At 52.9% G+C, this 17,536-nt stretch overlaps 1 protein-coding gene across 4 annotated transcripts in view; it reads right to left on the bottom strand.

Annotated features, from left to right (window-relative positions):
- The window catches only part of AGAP3 (ArfGAP with GTPase domain, ankyrin repeat and PH domain 3), a 494,399-nt gene that overhangs the window by 326,504 nt on the left and 150,359 nt on the right, over window positions 1-17,536 (bottom strand). For all 4 annotated transcript variants that reach the window (XM_069729029.1, XM_069729028.1, XM_069729027.1 and 1 more), the window contains exon 5: window positions 16,086-16,227. In XM_069729029.1, the coding sequence (XP_069585130.1) occupies window positions 16,086-16,227 (142 nt within the window). The remainder of the gene's footprint in view (window positions 1-16,085; window positions 16,228-17,536) is intronic.

The raw sequence follows: 17,536 nt of genomic DNA, 5'->3' as shown, positions 1-17,536 counted from the left end.
ATAATCTCCTGTCCGTCACCTCACAGGTCTCATCAGGAATAGATCTATGGGCAGCACGGTATAATCTCCTGTCCGTCACCTCACAGGTCTCATCAGGAATAGATTTATGGGCAGCACGGTAAAATCTCCTGTCCGTCACCTCACAGGTCTCATCAGGAATAGATCTACGGGCAGCACGGTGTAATCTCCTGTCCGTCACCTCACAGGTCTCATCAGGAATAGATCTACGGGCAGCACGGTATAATCTCCTGTCCGTCACCTCACAGGTCTCATCAGGAATAGATCTACGGGCAGCACGGTGTAATCTCCTGTCCGTCACCTCACAGGTCTCATCAGGAATAGATCTACGGGCAGCACGGTGTAATCTCCTGTCCGTCACCTCACAGGTCTCATCAGGAATAGATCTACGGGCAGCACGGTATAATCTCCTGTCCGTCACCTCACAGGTCTCATCAGGAATAGATTTATGGGCAGCACGGTATAATCTCCTGCCCGTCACCTCACAGGTCTCATCAGGAATAGATCTATGGGCAGCACGGTATAATCTCCTGTCCGTCACCTCACAGGTCTCATCAGGAATAGATCTATGGCAGCACGGTATAATCTCCTGTCCGTCACCTCACAGGCCTCATCAGGAATAGATCTGTGGGCAGCACGGTATAATCTCCTGTCCGTCACCTCACAGGTCTCATCAGGAATAGATCTATGGGCAGCACGGTATAATCTCCTGTCCGTCACCTCACAGGTCTCATCAGGAATAGATTTATGGGCAGCACGGTATAATCTCCTGCCCGTCACCTCACAGGTCTCATCAGGAATAGATCTATGGGCAGCACGGTATAATCTCCTGTCCGTCACCTCACAGGTCTCATCAGGAATAGATCTATGGCAGCACGGTATAATCTCCTGTCCGTCACCTCACAGGCCTCATCAGGAATAGATCTGTGGGCAGCACGGTGTAATCTCCTGTCCGTCACCTCACAGGCCTCATCAGGAATAGATTTATGGGCAGCACGGTATAATCTCCTGTCCGTCACCTCACAGGTCTCATCAGGAATAGATCTATGGGCAGCACGGTATAATCTCCTGTCCGTCACCTCACAGGTCTCATCAGGAATAGATCTATGGCAGCACGGTATAATCTCCTGTCCGTCACCTCACAGGCCTCATCAGGAATAGATCTGTGGGCAGCACGGTGTAATCTCCTGTCCGTCACCTCACAGGCCTCATCAGGAATAGATTTATGGGCAGCACGGTATAATCTCCTGTCCGTCACCTCACAGGTCTCATCAGGAATAGATCTATGGGCAGCACGGTATAATCTCCTGTCCGTCTCCTCACAGGTCTCATCAGGAATAGATCTATGGGCAGCACGGTATAATCTCCTGTCCGTCACCTCACAGGTCTCATCAGGAATAGATCTATGGGCAGCACGGTATAATCTCCTGCCCGTCACCTCACAGGTCTCATCAGGAATAGATCTATGGGCAGCACGGTACAATCTCCTGCCCGTCACCTCACAGGCCTCATCAGGAATAGATCTATGGGCAGCACGGTGTAATCTCCTGTCCGTCACCTCACAGGTCTCATCAGGAATAGATCTATGGGCAGCACGGTATAATCTCCTGCCCGTCACCTCACAGGTCTCATCAGGAATAGATCTATGGGCAGCACGGTATAATCTCCTGCCCGTCACCTCACAGGCCTCATCAGGAATAGATCTATGGGCAGCACGGTGTAATCTCCTGTCCGTCACCTCACAGGTCTCATCAGGAATAGATCTATGGGCAGCACGGTATAATCTCCTGCCCGTCACCTCACAGGTCTCATCAGGAATAGATCTATGGGCAGCACGGTATAATCTCCTGCCCGTCACCTCACAGGTCTCATCAGGAATAGATCTATGGGCAGCACGGTATAATCTCCTGTCCGTCACCTCACAGGTCTCATCAGGAATAGATCTATGGGCAGCACGGTATAATCTCCTGTCCGTCACCTCACAGGTCTCATCAGGAATAGATCTATGGGCAGCACGGTATAATCTCCTGTCCGTCACCTCACAGGTCTCATCAGGAATAGATCTATGGGCAGCACGGTAAAATCTCCTGTCCGTCACCTCACAGGTCTCATCAGGAATAGATCTATGGGCAGCACGGTATAATCTCCTGTCCGTCACCTCACAGGTCTCATCAGGAATAGATCTATGGGCAGCACGGTAAAATCTCCTGTCCGTCACCTCACAGGTTTCATCAGGAATAGATCTATGGGCAGCACGGTATAATCTCCTGCCCGTCACCTCACAGGTCTCATCAGGAATAGATCTATGGGCAGCACGGTATAATCTCCTGTCCGTCTCCTCACAGGTCTCATCAGGAATAGATCTATGGGCAGCACGGTATAATCTCCTGTCCGTCACCTCACAGGTCTCATCAGGAATAGATCTATGGGCAGCACGGTATAATCTCCTGTCCGTCACCTCACAGGTCTCATCAGGAATAGATCTATGGGCAGCACGAAATAATCTCCTGCCCGTCACCTCACAGGTCTCATCAGGAATAGATCTATGGGCAGCACGGTATAATCTCCTGTCCGTCACCTCACAGGTCTCATCAGGAATAGATCTATGGGCAGCACGGTATAATCTCCTGCCCGTCACCTCACAGGTCTCATCAGGAATAGATCTATGGGCAGCACGGTATAATCTCCTGTCCGTCACCTCACAGGTCTCATCAGGAATAGATCTATGGGCAGCACGGTATAATCTCCTGTCCGTCACCTCACAGGTCTCATCAGGAATAGATCTATGGGCAGCACGGTATAATCTCCTGTCCGTCACCTCACAGGTCTCATCAGGAATAGATCTATGGGCAGCACGGTATAATCTCCTGCCCGTCACCTCACAGGTCTCATCAGGAATAGATCTATGGGCAGCACGGTATAATCTCCTGTCCGTCACCTCACAGGTCTCATCAGGAATAGATCTATGGGCAGCACGGTATAATCTCCTGTCCGTCACCTCACAGGTCTCATCAGGAATAGATCTATGGGCAGCACGGTATAATCTCCTGTCCGTCACCTCACAGGTCTCATCAGGAATAGATCTATGGGCAGCACGGTATAATCTCCTGTCCGTCACCTCACAGGTCTCATCAGGAATAGATCTATGGGCAGCACGGTATAATCTCCTGTCCGTCACCTCACAGGTCTCATCAGGAATAGATCTATGGGCAGCACGGTATAATCTCCTGTCCGTCACCTCACAGGTCTCATCAGGAATAGATCTATGGGCAGCACGGTATAATCTCCTGCCCGTCACCTCACAGGTCTCATCAGGAATAGATCTATGGGCAGCACGGTATAATCTCCTGTCCGTCACCTCACAGGTCTCATCAGGAATAGATCTATGGGCAGCACGGTATAATCTCCTGTCCGTCACCTCACAGGTCTCATCAGGAATAGATCTATGGGCAGCACGGTATAATCTCCTGTCCGTCACCTCACAGGTCTCATCAGGAATAGATCTATGGGCAGCACGGTATAATCTCCTGCCCGTCACCTCACAGGTCTCATCAGGAATAGATCTATGGGCAGCACGGTATAATCTCCTGCCCGTCACCTCACAGGTCTCATCAGGAATAGATCTATGGCAGCACGGTATAATCTCCTGTCCGTCACCTCACAGGTCTCATCAGGAATAGATCTATGGGCAGCACGGTATAATCTCCTGTCCGTCACCTCACAGGTCTCATCAGGAATAGATCTATGGCAGCACGGTATAATCTCCTGTCCGTCACCTCACAGGTCTCATCAGGAATAGATCTATGGGCAGCACGGTATAATCTCCTGCCCGTCACCTCACAGGTCTCATCAGGAATAGATCTATGGGCAGCATAGGATTAAACAGGACGAGTGGAGAAGATTGAGATATAGGATTTTAGAAGCAGATTGTGCAGAACTTTTATTCAGCTAGATCTCTGCTGCTTCGTAGCGGACATATCCTCATTAGCGAGTGACCGGCTTCGTTTTATGACGGTTCATAGAGGTAATGGATTATCAGGCTATAATATTACATGGCCTTTAAGGACCAGCTGTGACAACAGTCCGCGGCACGTCTCATTCCACATCCCGGGCGCTAGTTGTAGCCCCCACAGCAATCTTTACAATATATAGCATAGACTTCTGTTGTTGAGGACTGATCTCAGATTCCTTTTTTTCACAGAACAACATTGGATTCAACAAGATTTTATTCTATTTAGTCTAGAAAAAGTCTAGTCATGTTGTAGTCTAGTCGAGAAAAAAGACGACTGAGGGGCGATCTAATAACCATGTATAAGTATATAAGGGGACAATACAAATATCTCGCTGAGGATCTGTTTATACCAAGGAAGGTGACGGGCACAAGGGGGCATTCTTTGCGTCTGGAGGAGAGAAGGTTTTTCCACCAACATAGAAGAGGATTCTTTACTGTTAGGGCAGTGAGAATCTGGAATTGCTTGCCTGAGGAGGTGGTGATGGCGAACTCAGTCGAGGGGTTCAAGAGAGGCCTGGATGTCTTCCTGGAGCAGAACAATATTGTATCATACAATTATTAGGTTCTGTAGAAGGACGTAGATCTGGGGATTTATTATGATGGAATATAGGCTGAACTGGATGGACAAATGGCTTTTTTCGGCCTTACTAACTATGTTACTATGTAAGATGCAGATTAGATTTCTCAGATATTTTCGTCCACATTGAAAGTAACATTAAGCTCATCAGATGTGGCGCAGACACAGGAGGCATGGCGGGTGCAGCCCCGAAGAGTGACAGCCATGACAAAGAATAGCGGCAGTCAGTCAGCGGCAGCGCTCATGGTGGCTCCTCACAGCGCGGTCTTCACAGCTGCTGCACTATATAGAATGTGTATATGGACCTCACTAGGTGATATTTACTCTATATCACGTACAGATCCCAGAGATCAGCATTATTTAAAGGGAGTCTGTCACCTACTTTACTATACAAGCTGCGGCCACCGCCATCAGGGGCTTATCTACAGAAAAGCCCCCGATGTAACCTAAAAGATGAGAGAAACAAGTTAGATTATCCTCACCCAGGGGTGGTCCGGGTCCAATGGTCGTCACGGTCCGGGGCCTCCCATCTTCTTACGATGACGTCCTCTTCTTTGCTTCTGTCGCGGCTCCGGCGCAGGCGTCCTGATTTGCCCTCAACAGGGCAGAGAATTGCGCATGCGCAGGAGCCGCGACAGAAGCAAAGAAGAGGACGTCATCGTAAGAAGATGGGAGGCCCCGGACCGTGACGACCATCGGACCCGGACCGCAGCGGACCACCCCTGGGTGAGTATAATCTCACCTCTTCCAGGTTATATCGGGGGCTTATCTGCAGCATTACAGAATGCATTACACAATGCTGGAGATAAGCCCCCGATGCCGGTGGCCACAGCTCATATACGAAAAAGTAGGTGACAGACTCCCTTTAATACCATGCTTCAGGGTAGGCATCACTTAAGCTCCCGCCATGCTTCAGTGCAAGAATCAGAGATTCCTCCATGCTTCAACCTAAGCATCACAGAGACCCCAACCATGCTAGGTTTCATCGCTTTACAGAGGCAAAGTCGTGACAGGACACATGCTGACTATGTCCACCGCCTGGGATCTCAGACTGCTCAAACACCCAGCACATACCACAACCCCCACATCAGATCCCCACATCAGATCCCCACATCAGACCCCCACATCAGACCCCCACATCAGATCATCAAGGGGGTGTACAGGCGTAACCTGGATCTTATAAGAATCAGAGTTTGGATTTTTATCATTTTCCATTTTCTGTAAGACACCTTTATCTGTCAGAGAGTTACATTTTTCCAAATCGGAATGCCCCCTCCAAAAAGATAAAGCCGTTCCAGCAACATCAGTTGTAATACTCTGCCAGGTGATGGCAGAGAGAAGTGGTCACCGGCTACACTGCCAGGAGATGGCAGAGAGAAGAAGCGGTCACCGGCTACACTACCTGGAGATGGCAGAGAGAAGAAGTGGTCACCGGCTACACTACCTGGAGATGGCAGAGAGAAGAAGTGGTCACCGGCTACACTACCTGGAGATGGCAGAGAGAAGAAGTGGTCACCGGGTACACTACCTGGAGATGGCAGAGAGAAGAAGCGGTCACCGGCTACACTGCCTGGAGATGGCAGAGAGAAGAAGCAGTCACCGGCTACACTGCCTGGAGATGGCAGAGAGAAGAAGTGGTCACCGGGTACACTACCTGGAGATGGCAGAGAGAAGAAGCGGTCACCGGCTACACTACCTGGAGATGGCAGAGAGAAGAAGTGGTCACCGGGTACACTACCTGGAGATGGCAGAGAGAAGAAGCGGTCACCGGCTACACTACCTGGAGATGGCAGAGAGAAGAAGTGGTCACCGGGTACACTACCTGGAGATGGCAGAGAGAAGAAGCGGTCACCGGCTACACTGCCTGGAGATGGCAGAGAGAAGAAGCTGTCACCGGCTACACTGCCTGGAGATGGCAGAGAGAAGAAGCAGTCACCGGCTACACTGCCAGGAGATGGCAGAGAGAAGAAGCGGTCACCGGCTACACTGCCTGGAGATGGCAGAGAGAAGAAGCGGTCACCGGCTACACTGCCAGGAGATGGCAGAGAGAAGAAGCGGTCACCGGCTACACTGCCAGGAGATGGCAGAGAGAAGAAGCGGTCACCGGCTACACTGCCTGGAGATGGCAGAGAGAAGCTGTCACCGGCTACACTGCCAGGAGACGGCAGAGAGAAGAAGCGGTCACCGGCTACACTACCTGGAGATGGCAGAGAGAAGAAGCGGTCACCGGCTACACTACCTGGAGATGGCAGAGAGAAGAAGCTGTCACCGGCTACACTACCTGGAGATGGCAGAGAGAAGTAGCGGTCACCGGCTACACTGCCAGGAGACGGCAGAGAGAAGAAGCGGTCACCGGCTACACTACCTGGAGATGGCAGAGAGAAGAAGCTGTCACCGGCTACACTACCTGGAGATGGCAGAGAGAAGAAGCTGTCACCGGCTACACTACCTGGACATGGCAGAGAGAAGAAGCGGTCACCGGCTACACTGCCTGGAGATGGCAGAGAGAAGAAGCTGTCACCGGCTACACTACCTGGACATGGCAGAGAGAAGAAGCGGTCACCGGCTACACTACCTGGAGATGGCAGAGAGAAGAAGCGGTCACCGGCTACACTGCCTGGAGATGGCAGAGAGAAGAAGCGGTCACCGGCTACACTACCTGGAGATGGCAGAGAGAAGAAGCGGTCACCGGCTACACTGCCAGGAGATGGCAGAGAGAAGAAGCTGTCACCGGCTACACTGCCTGGAGATGGCAGAGAGAAGAAGCGGTCACCGGCTACACTGCCTGGAGATGGCAGAGAGAAGAAGCGGTCACCGGCTACACTGCCAGGAGATGGCAGAGAGAAGAAGCGGTCACCGGCTACACTGCCTGGAGATGGCAGAGAGAAGAAGCGGTCACCGGCTACACTGCCTGGAGATGGCAGAGAGAAGAAGCGGTCACCGGCTACACTGCCTGGAGATGGCAGAGAGAAGAAGCGGTCACCGGCTACACTGCCTGGAGATGGCAGAGAGAAGAAGCGGTCACCGGCTACACTGCCTGGAGATGGCAGAGAGAAGAAGCGGTCACCGGCTACACTGCCTGGACATGGCAGAGAGAAGAAGCGGTCACCGGCTACACTGCCTGGAGATGGCAGAGAGAAGAAGCGGTCACCGGCTACACTGCCTGGAGATGGCAGAGAGAAGAAGCGGTCACCGGCTACACTGCCTGGAGATGGCAGAGAGAAGAAGCGGTCACCGGCTACACTGCCAGGAGATGGCAGAGAGAAGAAGCGGTCACCGGCTACACTGCCTGGAGATGGCAGAGAGAAGAAGCGGTCACCGGCTACACTGCCTGGAGATGGCAGAGAGAAGAAGCTGTCACCGGCTACACTGCCTGGAGATGGCAGAGAGAAGAAGCGGTCACCGGCTACACTGCCTGGAGATGGCAGAGAGAAGAAGCTGTCACCGGCTACACTACCTGGACATGGCAGAGAGAAGAAGCTGTCACCGGCTACACTGCCTGGAGATGGCAGAGAGAAGAAGCGCTCACCGGCTACACTGCCTGGAGATGGCAGAGAGAAGAGGCGGTCACCGGCTACACTACCTGGACATGGCAGAGAGAAGAAGCGGTCACCGGCTACACTGCCTGGAGATGGCAGAGAGAAGAAGCGGTCACCGGCTACACTGCCAGGACATGGCAGAGAGAAGAAGCGGTCACCGGCTACACTGTCTGGAGATGGCAGAGAGAAGAAGCGCTCACCGGCTACACTGCCTGGAGATGGCAGAGAGAAGAAGCGCTCACCGGCTACACTGCCAGGACATGGCAGAGAGAAGAGGCGGTCACCGGCTACACTGCCTGGAGATGGCAGAGAGAAGAAGCGGTCACCGGCTACACTGCCTGGAGATGGCAGAGAGAAGAAGCGGTCACCGGCTACACTGCCAGGACATGGCAGAGAGAAGAGGCGGTCACCGGCTACACTACCTGGACATGGCAGAGAGAAGAAGCGGTCACCGGCTACACTGCCTGGAGATGGCAGAGAGAAGAAGCGGTCACCGGCTACACTGCCTGGAGATGGCAGAGAGAAGAAGCGGTCACCGGCTACACTGCCAGGAGATGGCAGAGAGAAGAAGCGGTCACCGGCTACACTGCCAGGACATGGCAGAGAGAAGAAGCGGTCACAGGCTACACTGCCTAATGGTGAAAGTATCAGTATGGTGTATACACTTCCGTTGAATTATATACTTGACAAAAAAGTGTGAAACATCTGAAATTATGTCTTATATTCTAGGTTCTTCAAAGTAGCCACCTTTTGCTTTGATGACTGCTTTGCACACTCTTGGCATTCTCTTGATGAGCTTCAAGAGGTAGTCACCGGGAATGGTCTTCCAACAATCTTGAAGGAGTTCCCAGATGCTTAGCACTTGTTGGCCCTTTTGCCTTCACTCTACAGTCCAGCTCACCCCAAACCATCTCGTTGGGTTGTGGTCTGGTGACTTTTTTGTTAAGTATATAATTCCACATATGATAATTCATAGTTTTGATGCCTTCAGTGTGAATGTACAATTTTCATATAGTGCAAGTGACTAGCACACTCCAAGATATCGTGATGCAAACGGGGGTTTATTTACATACAGTAAATCAAACGTTTCGGTCAATATAGGACCTTCATCAGTGTACTAGAGATAGCTGTAAGTCATAATAGAGCCCCCAATAAAGAGATAATTGCATCTAAGACAACAGGCCCTGGAAAGTTTGTGGGCCACAAAACCTATATTGACCGAAACGTTTGATTTACTGTATGTAAATAAACCCCCGTTTGCATCACGATATCTTGGAGTGTGCTAGTCACTTGCACTATATATACCGGGGTTTGGGAACCCATGATTATGCACCTCCTCCTCTAGGCTGTGCTGAAGTATTTTCTATACCACTGTACAATTTTCATAGTCATGAAAATACAGAAAAATCTTTAAATAAGAAGGTGTGTCCAAACTTCTTGCCTGTACTGTGTATATGTATGTATGTCTCTCTCTCTCTCTGTGTATGTATATATGTATATGTTAATACTAAATGAATAAAGCACCCACACTAACATAGAAGGGGTGCCAGGATATAAATAAGGGGGTCCAGTGCATATGAATACAAGAAACCAAAGAAGAAAGAAAGCACCAAAGGAACCAATATCTGAAATATATACGAGGGGCGATCCAAAAGTAATGATAATCAATACTAAACACAATGAATATAGTCAAAAAAAATTTTAATTTTTTTACATAGTCTCCTAACAAGTCTATACATTTAGTCCATCTCTTTTCTAAACTTAGAATTCCCTTAGAAAAAAATTGTAGCCAGTGACAGCTTCTTCTCTCTGCCATCTCCAGGCAGTGTAGCCAGTGACAGCTTCTTCTCTCTGCCATCTCCAGGCAGTGTAGACGGTGACAGCTTCTTCTCTCTGCCATCTCCAGGCAGTGTAGACGGTGACCGCTTCTTCTCTCTGCCATCTCCAGGCAGTGTAGCCGGTGACCGCTTCTTCTCTCTGCCATCTCCAGGCAGTGTAGACGGTGACAGCTTCTTCTCTCTGCCATCTCCAGGCAGTGTAGACGGTGACCGCTTCTTCTCTCTGCCATCTCCAGGTAGTGTAGCCGGTGACCGCTTCTTCTCTCTGCCATCTCCAGGCAGTGTAGACGGTGACCGCTTCTTCTCTCTGCCATCTCCAGGCAGTGTAGACGGTGACCGCTTCTTCTCTCTGCCATCTCCAGGCAGTGTAGCCAGTGACAGCTTCTTCTCTCTGCCATCTCCAGGCAGTGTAGCCAGTGACAGCTTCTTCTCTCTGCCATCTCCAGGCAGTGTAGACGGTGACCGCTTCTTCTCTCTGCCATCTCCAGGCAGTGTAGCCGGTGACCGCTTCTTCTCTCTGCCATCTCCAGGCAGTGTAGCCGGTGACCGCTTCTTCTCTCTGCCATCTCCAGGCAGTGTAGACGGTGACCGCTTCTTCTCTCTGCCATCTCCAGGCAGTGTAGACGGTGACCGCTTCTTCTCTCTGCCATCTCCAGGTAGTGTAGCCAGTGACAGCTTCTTCTCTCTGCCATCTCCAGGCAGTGTAGACGGTGACCGCTTCTTCTCTCTGCCATCTCCAGGCAGTGTAGCCGGTGACCGCTTCTTCTCTCTGCCATCTCCAGGCAGTGTAGCCGGTGACCGCTTCTTCTCTCTGCCATCTCCAGGCAGTGTAGCCAGTGACAGCTTCTTCTCTCTGCCATCTCCAGGCAGTGTAGACGGTGACCGCTTCTTCTCTCTGCCATCTCCAGGCAGTGTAGACGGTGACCGCTTCTTCTCTCTGCCATCTCCAGGCAGTGTAGCCGGTGACCGCTTCTTCTCTCTGCCATCTCCAGGCAGTGTAGCCGGTGACAGCTTCTTCTCTCTGCCATCTCCTGGCAGTGTAGCCGGTGACCGCTTCTTCTCTCTGCCATCTCCTGGCAGTGTAGCCGGTGACCGCTTCTTCTCTCTGCCATCTCCAGGCAGTGTAGCCGGTGACCGCTTCTTCTCTCTGCCATCTCCTGGCAGTGTAGCCGGTGACCGCTTCTTCTCTCTGCCATCTCCAGGCAGTGTAGCCGGTGACCGCTTCTTCTCTCTGCCATGTCCTGGCAGTGTAGCCGGTGACAGCTTCTTCTCTCTGCCATCTCCAGGCAGTGTAGACGGTGACCGCTTCTTCTCTCTGCCATCTCCAGGCAGTGTAGCCGGTGACCGCTTCTTCTCTCTGCCATGTCCTGGCAGTGTAGCCGGTGACAGCTTCTTCTCTCTGCCATCTCCAGGCAGTGTAGACGGTGACCGCTTCTTCTCTCTGCCATCTCCAGGCAGTGTAGACGGTGACCGCTTCTTCTCTCTGCCATTTCCTGGCAGTGTAGCCGGTGACCGCTTCTTCTCTCTGCCATCTCCAGGCAGTGTAGCCGGTGACCGCTTCTTCTCTCTGCCATCTCCTGGCAGTGTAGCCGGTGACCGCTTCTTCTCTCTGCCATCTCCAGGCAGTGTAGCCGGTGACCGCTTCTTCTCTCTGCCATGTCCTGGCAGTGTAGCCGGTGACCGCTTCTTCTCTCTGCCATCTCCTGGCAGTGTAGCCGGTGACCGCTTCTTCTCTCTGCCATCTCCAGGCAGTGTAGCCGGTGACCGCTTCTTCTCTCTGCCATGTCCAGGTAGTGTAGCCGGTGAGCGCTTCTTCTCTCTGCCATCTCCAGGCAGTGTAGCCGGTGACCGCTTCTTCTCTCTGCCATCTCCAGGCAGTGTAGCCGGTGACCGCCTCTTCTCTCTGCCATCTCCAGGTAGTGTAGCCGGTGACCGCTTCTTCTCTCTGCCATCTCCAGGTAGTGTAGCCGGTGACCGCCTCTTCTCTCTGCCATCTCCAGGTAGTGTAGCCGGTGACCGCTTCTTCTCTCTGCCATCTCCTGGCAGTGTAGCCGGTGACCGCTTCTTCTCTCTGCCATCTCCAGGCAGTGTAGCCGATGACCGCTTCTTCTCTCTGCCATGTCCAGGTAGTGTAGCCGGTGACCGCTTCTCTCTGCCAACTCCAGGTAGTGTAGCCGGTGACCGCTTCTTCTCTCTGCCATCTCCAGGCAGTGTAGCCGGTGACAGCTTCTCTCTGCCATGTCCAGGCAGTGTAGCCGGTGACCGCTTCTTCTCTCTGCCATCTCCTGGCAGTGTAGCTGGTGACCGCTTCTCTCTGCCATGTTCAGTCAGTGTAGCCGATGACCGCTTCTTCTCTCTGCCATCTCCAGGTAGTGTAGCCGATGACCGCTTCTTCTCTCTGCCATCTCCAGGCAGTGTAGCCGGTGAGCGCTTCTCTCTGCCATCTCCTGGCAGTGTAGCCGGTGACCGCTTCTTCTATCTGCCATCTCCAGGCAGTGTAGCCGGTGACCGCTTCTTCTCTCTGCCATCTCCAGGCAGTGTAGCCGGTGACCGCTTCTCTCTGCCAACTCCAGGTAGTGTAGCCGGTGACCGCTTCTCTCTGCCAACTCCAGGTAGTGTAGCCGGTGACCGCTTCTTCTCTCTGCCATCTCCAGGCAGTGTAGCCGGTGACCGCTTCTTCTCTCTGCCATGTCCAAGTAGTGTAGCCGGTGACTGCTTCTTCTCTCTGCCATCTCCAGGTAGTGTAGCCGATGACCGCTTCTTCTCTCTGCCATCTCCAGGTAGTGTAGCCGGTGACCGCTTCTTCTCTCTGCCATCTCCAGGCAGTGTAGCCGGTGACAGCTTCTTCTCTCTGCCATCTCCAGGCAGTGTAGCCGGTGACAGCTTCTTCTCTCTGCCATCTCCTGGCAGTGTAGCAGGTGACCGCTTCTTCTCTCTGCCATCTCCAGGTAGTGTAGCCAGTGACAGCTTCTTCTCTCTGCCATCTCCTGGCAGTGTAGCCGGTGACAGCTTCTCTCTGCCATCTCCAGGCAGTGTAGCCGGTGACCGCTTCTTCTCTCTGCCATGTCCAGGCAGTGTAGCCGGTGACCGCTTCTTCTCTCTGCCATCTCCAGGCAGTGTAGCCGGTGACCGCTTCTTCTCTCTGCCATCTCCAGGTAGTGTAGCCGGTGACCGCTTCTTCTCTCTGCCATCTCCAGGTAGTGTAGCCGGTGACAGCTTCTTCTCTCTGCCATCTCCAGGTAGTGTAGCCGGTGACAGCTTCTTCTCTCTGCCATCTCCAGGCAGTGTAGCCGGTGACAGCTTCTTCTCTCTGCCATCTCCAGGTAGTGTAGCCGGTGACAGCTTCTTCTCTCTGCCATCTCCTGGCAGTGTAGCCGGTGACCGCTTCTTCTCTCTGCCATCTCCAGGCAGTGTAGCCGGTGACCGCTTCTTCTCTCTGCCATCTCCAGGTAGTGTAGCCGGTGACCGCTTCTTCTCTCTGCCATCTCCAGGCAGTGTAGCCGGTGACCGCTTCTTCTCTCTGCCATCTCCAGGCAGTGTAGCCGGTGACCGCTTCTTCTCTCTGCCATCTCCAGGTAGTGTAGCCGGTGACCGCTTCTTCTCTCTGCCATCTCCTGGCAGTGTAGCCGGTGACAGCTTCTTCTCTCTGCCATCTCCAGGCAGTGTAGCCGGTGACCGCTTCTTCTCTCTGCCATCTCCAGGCAGTGTAGCCGGTGACCGCTTCTTCTCTCTGCCATGTCCAAGTAGTGTAGCCGGTGACTGCTTCTTCTCTCTGCCATCTCCAGGTAGTGTAGCCGATGACCGCTTCTTCTCTCTGCCATCTCCAGGTAGTGTAGCCGGTGACCGCTTCTTCTCTCTGCCATCTCCAGGCAGTGTAGCCGGTGACAGCTTCTTCTCTCTGCCATCTCCAGGCAGTGTAGCCGGTGACAGCTTCTTCTCTCTGCCATCTCCTGGCAGTGTAGCAGGTGACCGCTTCTTCTCTCTGCCATCTCCAGGTAGTGTAGCCGGTGACAGCTTCTTCTCTCTGCCATCTCCTGGCAGTGTAGCCGGTGACAGCTTCTCTCTGCCATCTCCAGGCAGTGTAGCCGGTGACCGCTTCTTCTCTCTGCCATGTCCAGGCAGTGTAGCCGGTGACCGCTTCTTCTCTCTGCCATCTCCAGGCAGTGTAGCCGGTGACCGCTTCTTCTCTCTGCCATGTCCAGGCAGTGTAGCCGGTGACCGCTTCTTCTCTCTGCCATCTCCAGGCAGTGTAGCCGGTGACCGCTTCTTCTCTCTGCCATGTCCAGGTAGTGTAGCCGGTGACCGCTTTTTCTCTCTGCCATGTCCAGGTAGTGTAGCCGGTGACCGCTTCTTCTCTCTGCCATGTCCAGGTAGTGTAGCCGGTGACCGCTTCTTCTCTCTGCCATGTCCAGGTAGTGTAGCCGGTGACCGCTTCTTCTCTCTGCCATGTCCTGGCAGTGTAGCCGGTGACCGCTTCTTCTCTCTGCCATGTCCAGGTAGTGTAGCCGGTGACCGCTTTTTCTCTCTGCCATGTCCAGGTAGTGTAGCCGGTGACCGCTTCTTCTCTCTGCCATGTCCAGGTAGTGTAGCCGGTGACCGCTTCTTCTCTCTGCCATGTCCAGGTAGTGTAGCCGGTGACCGCATCTTCTCTCTGCCATGTCCAGGTAGCTGGTGTTGTAGCTGGTGTTGTTATGTGACCTCTGCTTACAGCTTTATCTCTAAGAAAACTCAATGCTGCTGGATTTTTCTCATTTGTACAATAATCTCTCATGTTTTCGGACCTTTCTCTTGTCTTCCCATATTTCTAACATGTAATCACTTGTCACTGACCCTTCACCAGTCCAAAGATGAATCAGACTTGGCACTCAATGTGTGAAGAAAAGCTTCTTAGTTTATTGATGCATCCAGACAAACAAAACTGCTAAACGTATTCGGTCCACACGGGACCTTCGTCAGAGCGTTTCTTTGACATTGACTGGATGAGGAAGCTCAAAAGCCTGGATGAGCATCAGCTAGAACAGGATATACATAAGCTGAAGTATACTGGAGGATCACAATGGAGAGTAAAGCGCCACGGAAAGGCACAGAGCCTGAAGGGAGTAACGGCGCTGGATCCTGGGCGAGCGGTGTGCTGAGCAAAGAGGAGCAACGCTTTTGAGCTTCCTCATCCAGTCAATGTCAAAGAAACGCTCTGACGAAGGTCCGGTGTGGACCGAAAACGTTTAGCAGTTTTGTTTGTCTGGATGCATCAATAAACTAAGAAGCTTTTCTTCTCACATTGAGTGCCAAGTCTTATTCATCTTTAGTCTACGGGGTGGACACCCTACTTGAGCACCGCCAATCCTCATATCTACTGAGTGCCGTGTTTTCTAATCGTATCCTTCACCAGTCCAGGTATTGGATGCATTTTTCTCATCATCGTTAATCAATGGACTTTTACATTTGGTGCTTAAGAAATGTGGCTCTGTCAGGACACAGCATTGTATCTTAATTAACCAGTCGTCTATTTTCAGCAAACCAGGAGGAATAGACTATAATCTGTATATTGACTTTTGAATTTATGAGTCTTTTTCTTCAGTTTGTCAAAAGTCTGAAAAGTTAACTTTTTCATGCAGGGTCATAGAACAATGATGTTTGCCGATATACTAATTACACATTGTCCAGACCAGCTAGTTTGTTGACTTGCAAACCAGAGGAGGAAAAACTATGGAAATAGATCACCATTCTTCCCCTTTACCTGAGAATTTTGGTTTGAAGGACATTTGATAAACTATAAAAAGGAGTATTTTAGTGTTCCATTTATTTTTCTGAGCAGTGTACATTATGAGACCACCCTACGGCATCTGGTGAACAAACCAATATTTCCAAATTCTCACCATAAATTCAGACCCTTCTCCTGCTGAAAAATATCCTGCATACAATTTATGTAATGGGTTAGTGGAAGAATCCACTGAGCAGAACTGAATAGTGACAGCACTGAGGAGCGATCACCTCAGATCAGTGATGGGCATGGGGGTCACTAATTCTTGTGTATGTAGCTCTATTTAATCATGGAGGTAGTCTCACCATTTCTACAACATTGACGAGAAAGTCATCCATACCTTGCGTCCCAACAAGAACCATGGGGACATCGGCCGTGTTGCGGTAACTGGACAGGCGAGCATAATAATTAAATACAGTCTGGAAACTGATCTCATCTTCAAGACTGAACACAAAGACCACGGCGTCGACCCAAGCAGCAAACTGGAAAAGAGGAAATATCATGAGAGAAAGGCAGGCTCCACAGGGGCCACAAGGCTCAGGGCGTGAGGATTATATGTTATGGAGATACATACACACACACACACATTCATCTACTATATAATTGTCTAAGGGGTACTTCCGTCTGTCCTTCTGTCTGTCTGTCTGTCACGGATATTCAATGGTCGTGGCCTCTGTCTATCATGGAAATCCAAGTCGCTGATTGGTCGCCGCAAAACAGCCACGACCAATCAGCGACGGGCACAGTCCGGAAGAAAATAGCCGCTCCTTACTCCCCGCAGTCAGTGGCCGGCGCCCGCTCCATACTCCCCGCAGTGTCCCCGGCGCCCGCTCCATACTCCCCGCAGTGTCCCCGGGCCCGCTCCATACTCCCCGCAGTGTCCCCGGGCCCGCTCCATACTCCCCGCAGTCACTCTCCCCGGCGCCCGCTCCATACTCCCCGCAGTGTCCCCGGCGCCCGCTCCATACTCCCCGCAGTGTCCCCGGGCCCGCTCCATACTCCCCACAGTGGCCCCAGCGCCCGCTCCATACTCCCTGCAGTGTCCCCGGCGCCCGCTCCATACTCCCCGCAGTGTCCCCGGGCCCGCTCCATACTCCCCGCAGTCACTCTCCCCGGCGCCCGCTCCATACTCCCCGCAGTCAGTGGCCGGCGCCCGCTCCATACTCCCCGCAGTGTCCCCGGGCCCGCTCCATACTCCCCGCAGTCACTCTCCCCGGCGCCCGCTCCATACTCCCCGCAGTGTCCCCGGGCCCGCTCCATACTCCCCGCAGTCACTCTCCCCGGCGCCCGCTCCATACTCCCCGCAGTGTCCCCGGCGCCCGCTCCATACTCCCCGCAGTGTCCCCGGGCCTGCTCCATACTCCCCACAGTGGCCCCAGCGCCCGCTCCATACTCTCCGCAGTGGCCCCAGCGCCCGCTCCATACTCCCCGCAGTGTCCCCGGGCCCGCTCCATACTCCCCGCAGTCACTCTCCCCGGCGCCCGCTCCATGCTCCCCGCAGTCAGTGGCCGGCGCCCGCGCCATACTCCCCGCAGTCACTCTCCTCAGCGCCCGCTCCATACTCCCCGCAGTCACTCTCCCCGGCGCCCGCTCCTTACTCCCCGCAGTCAGTGGCCGGCGCCCGCTCCATACTCCCCGCAGTCACTCTCCCCGGCGCCCGCTCCATACTCCCCGCAGTCACTCTCCCCGGCACCCGCTCCTTACTCCCCGCAGTCAGTGGCCGGCGCCCGCTCCATACTCCCCGCAGTCACTCTCCCCGGCGCCCGCTCCATACTCCCCACAGTGTCCTCA

This window comes from Ranitomeya imitator, chromosome 6 (genome assembly GCF_032444005.1).
Source record: "Ranitomeya imitator isolate aRanImi1 chromosome 6, aRanImi1.pri, whole genome shotgun sequence".
Taxonomy (NCBI): Eukaryota; Metazoa; Chordata; class Amphibia; order Anura; family Dendrobatidae; genus Ranitomeya; species Ranitomeya imitator.
The sequence above is the reverse complement of the archived record's forward strand: the minus strand, read 5'-3'. Positions and strand labels throughout refer to the sequence as shown.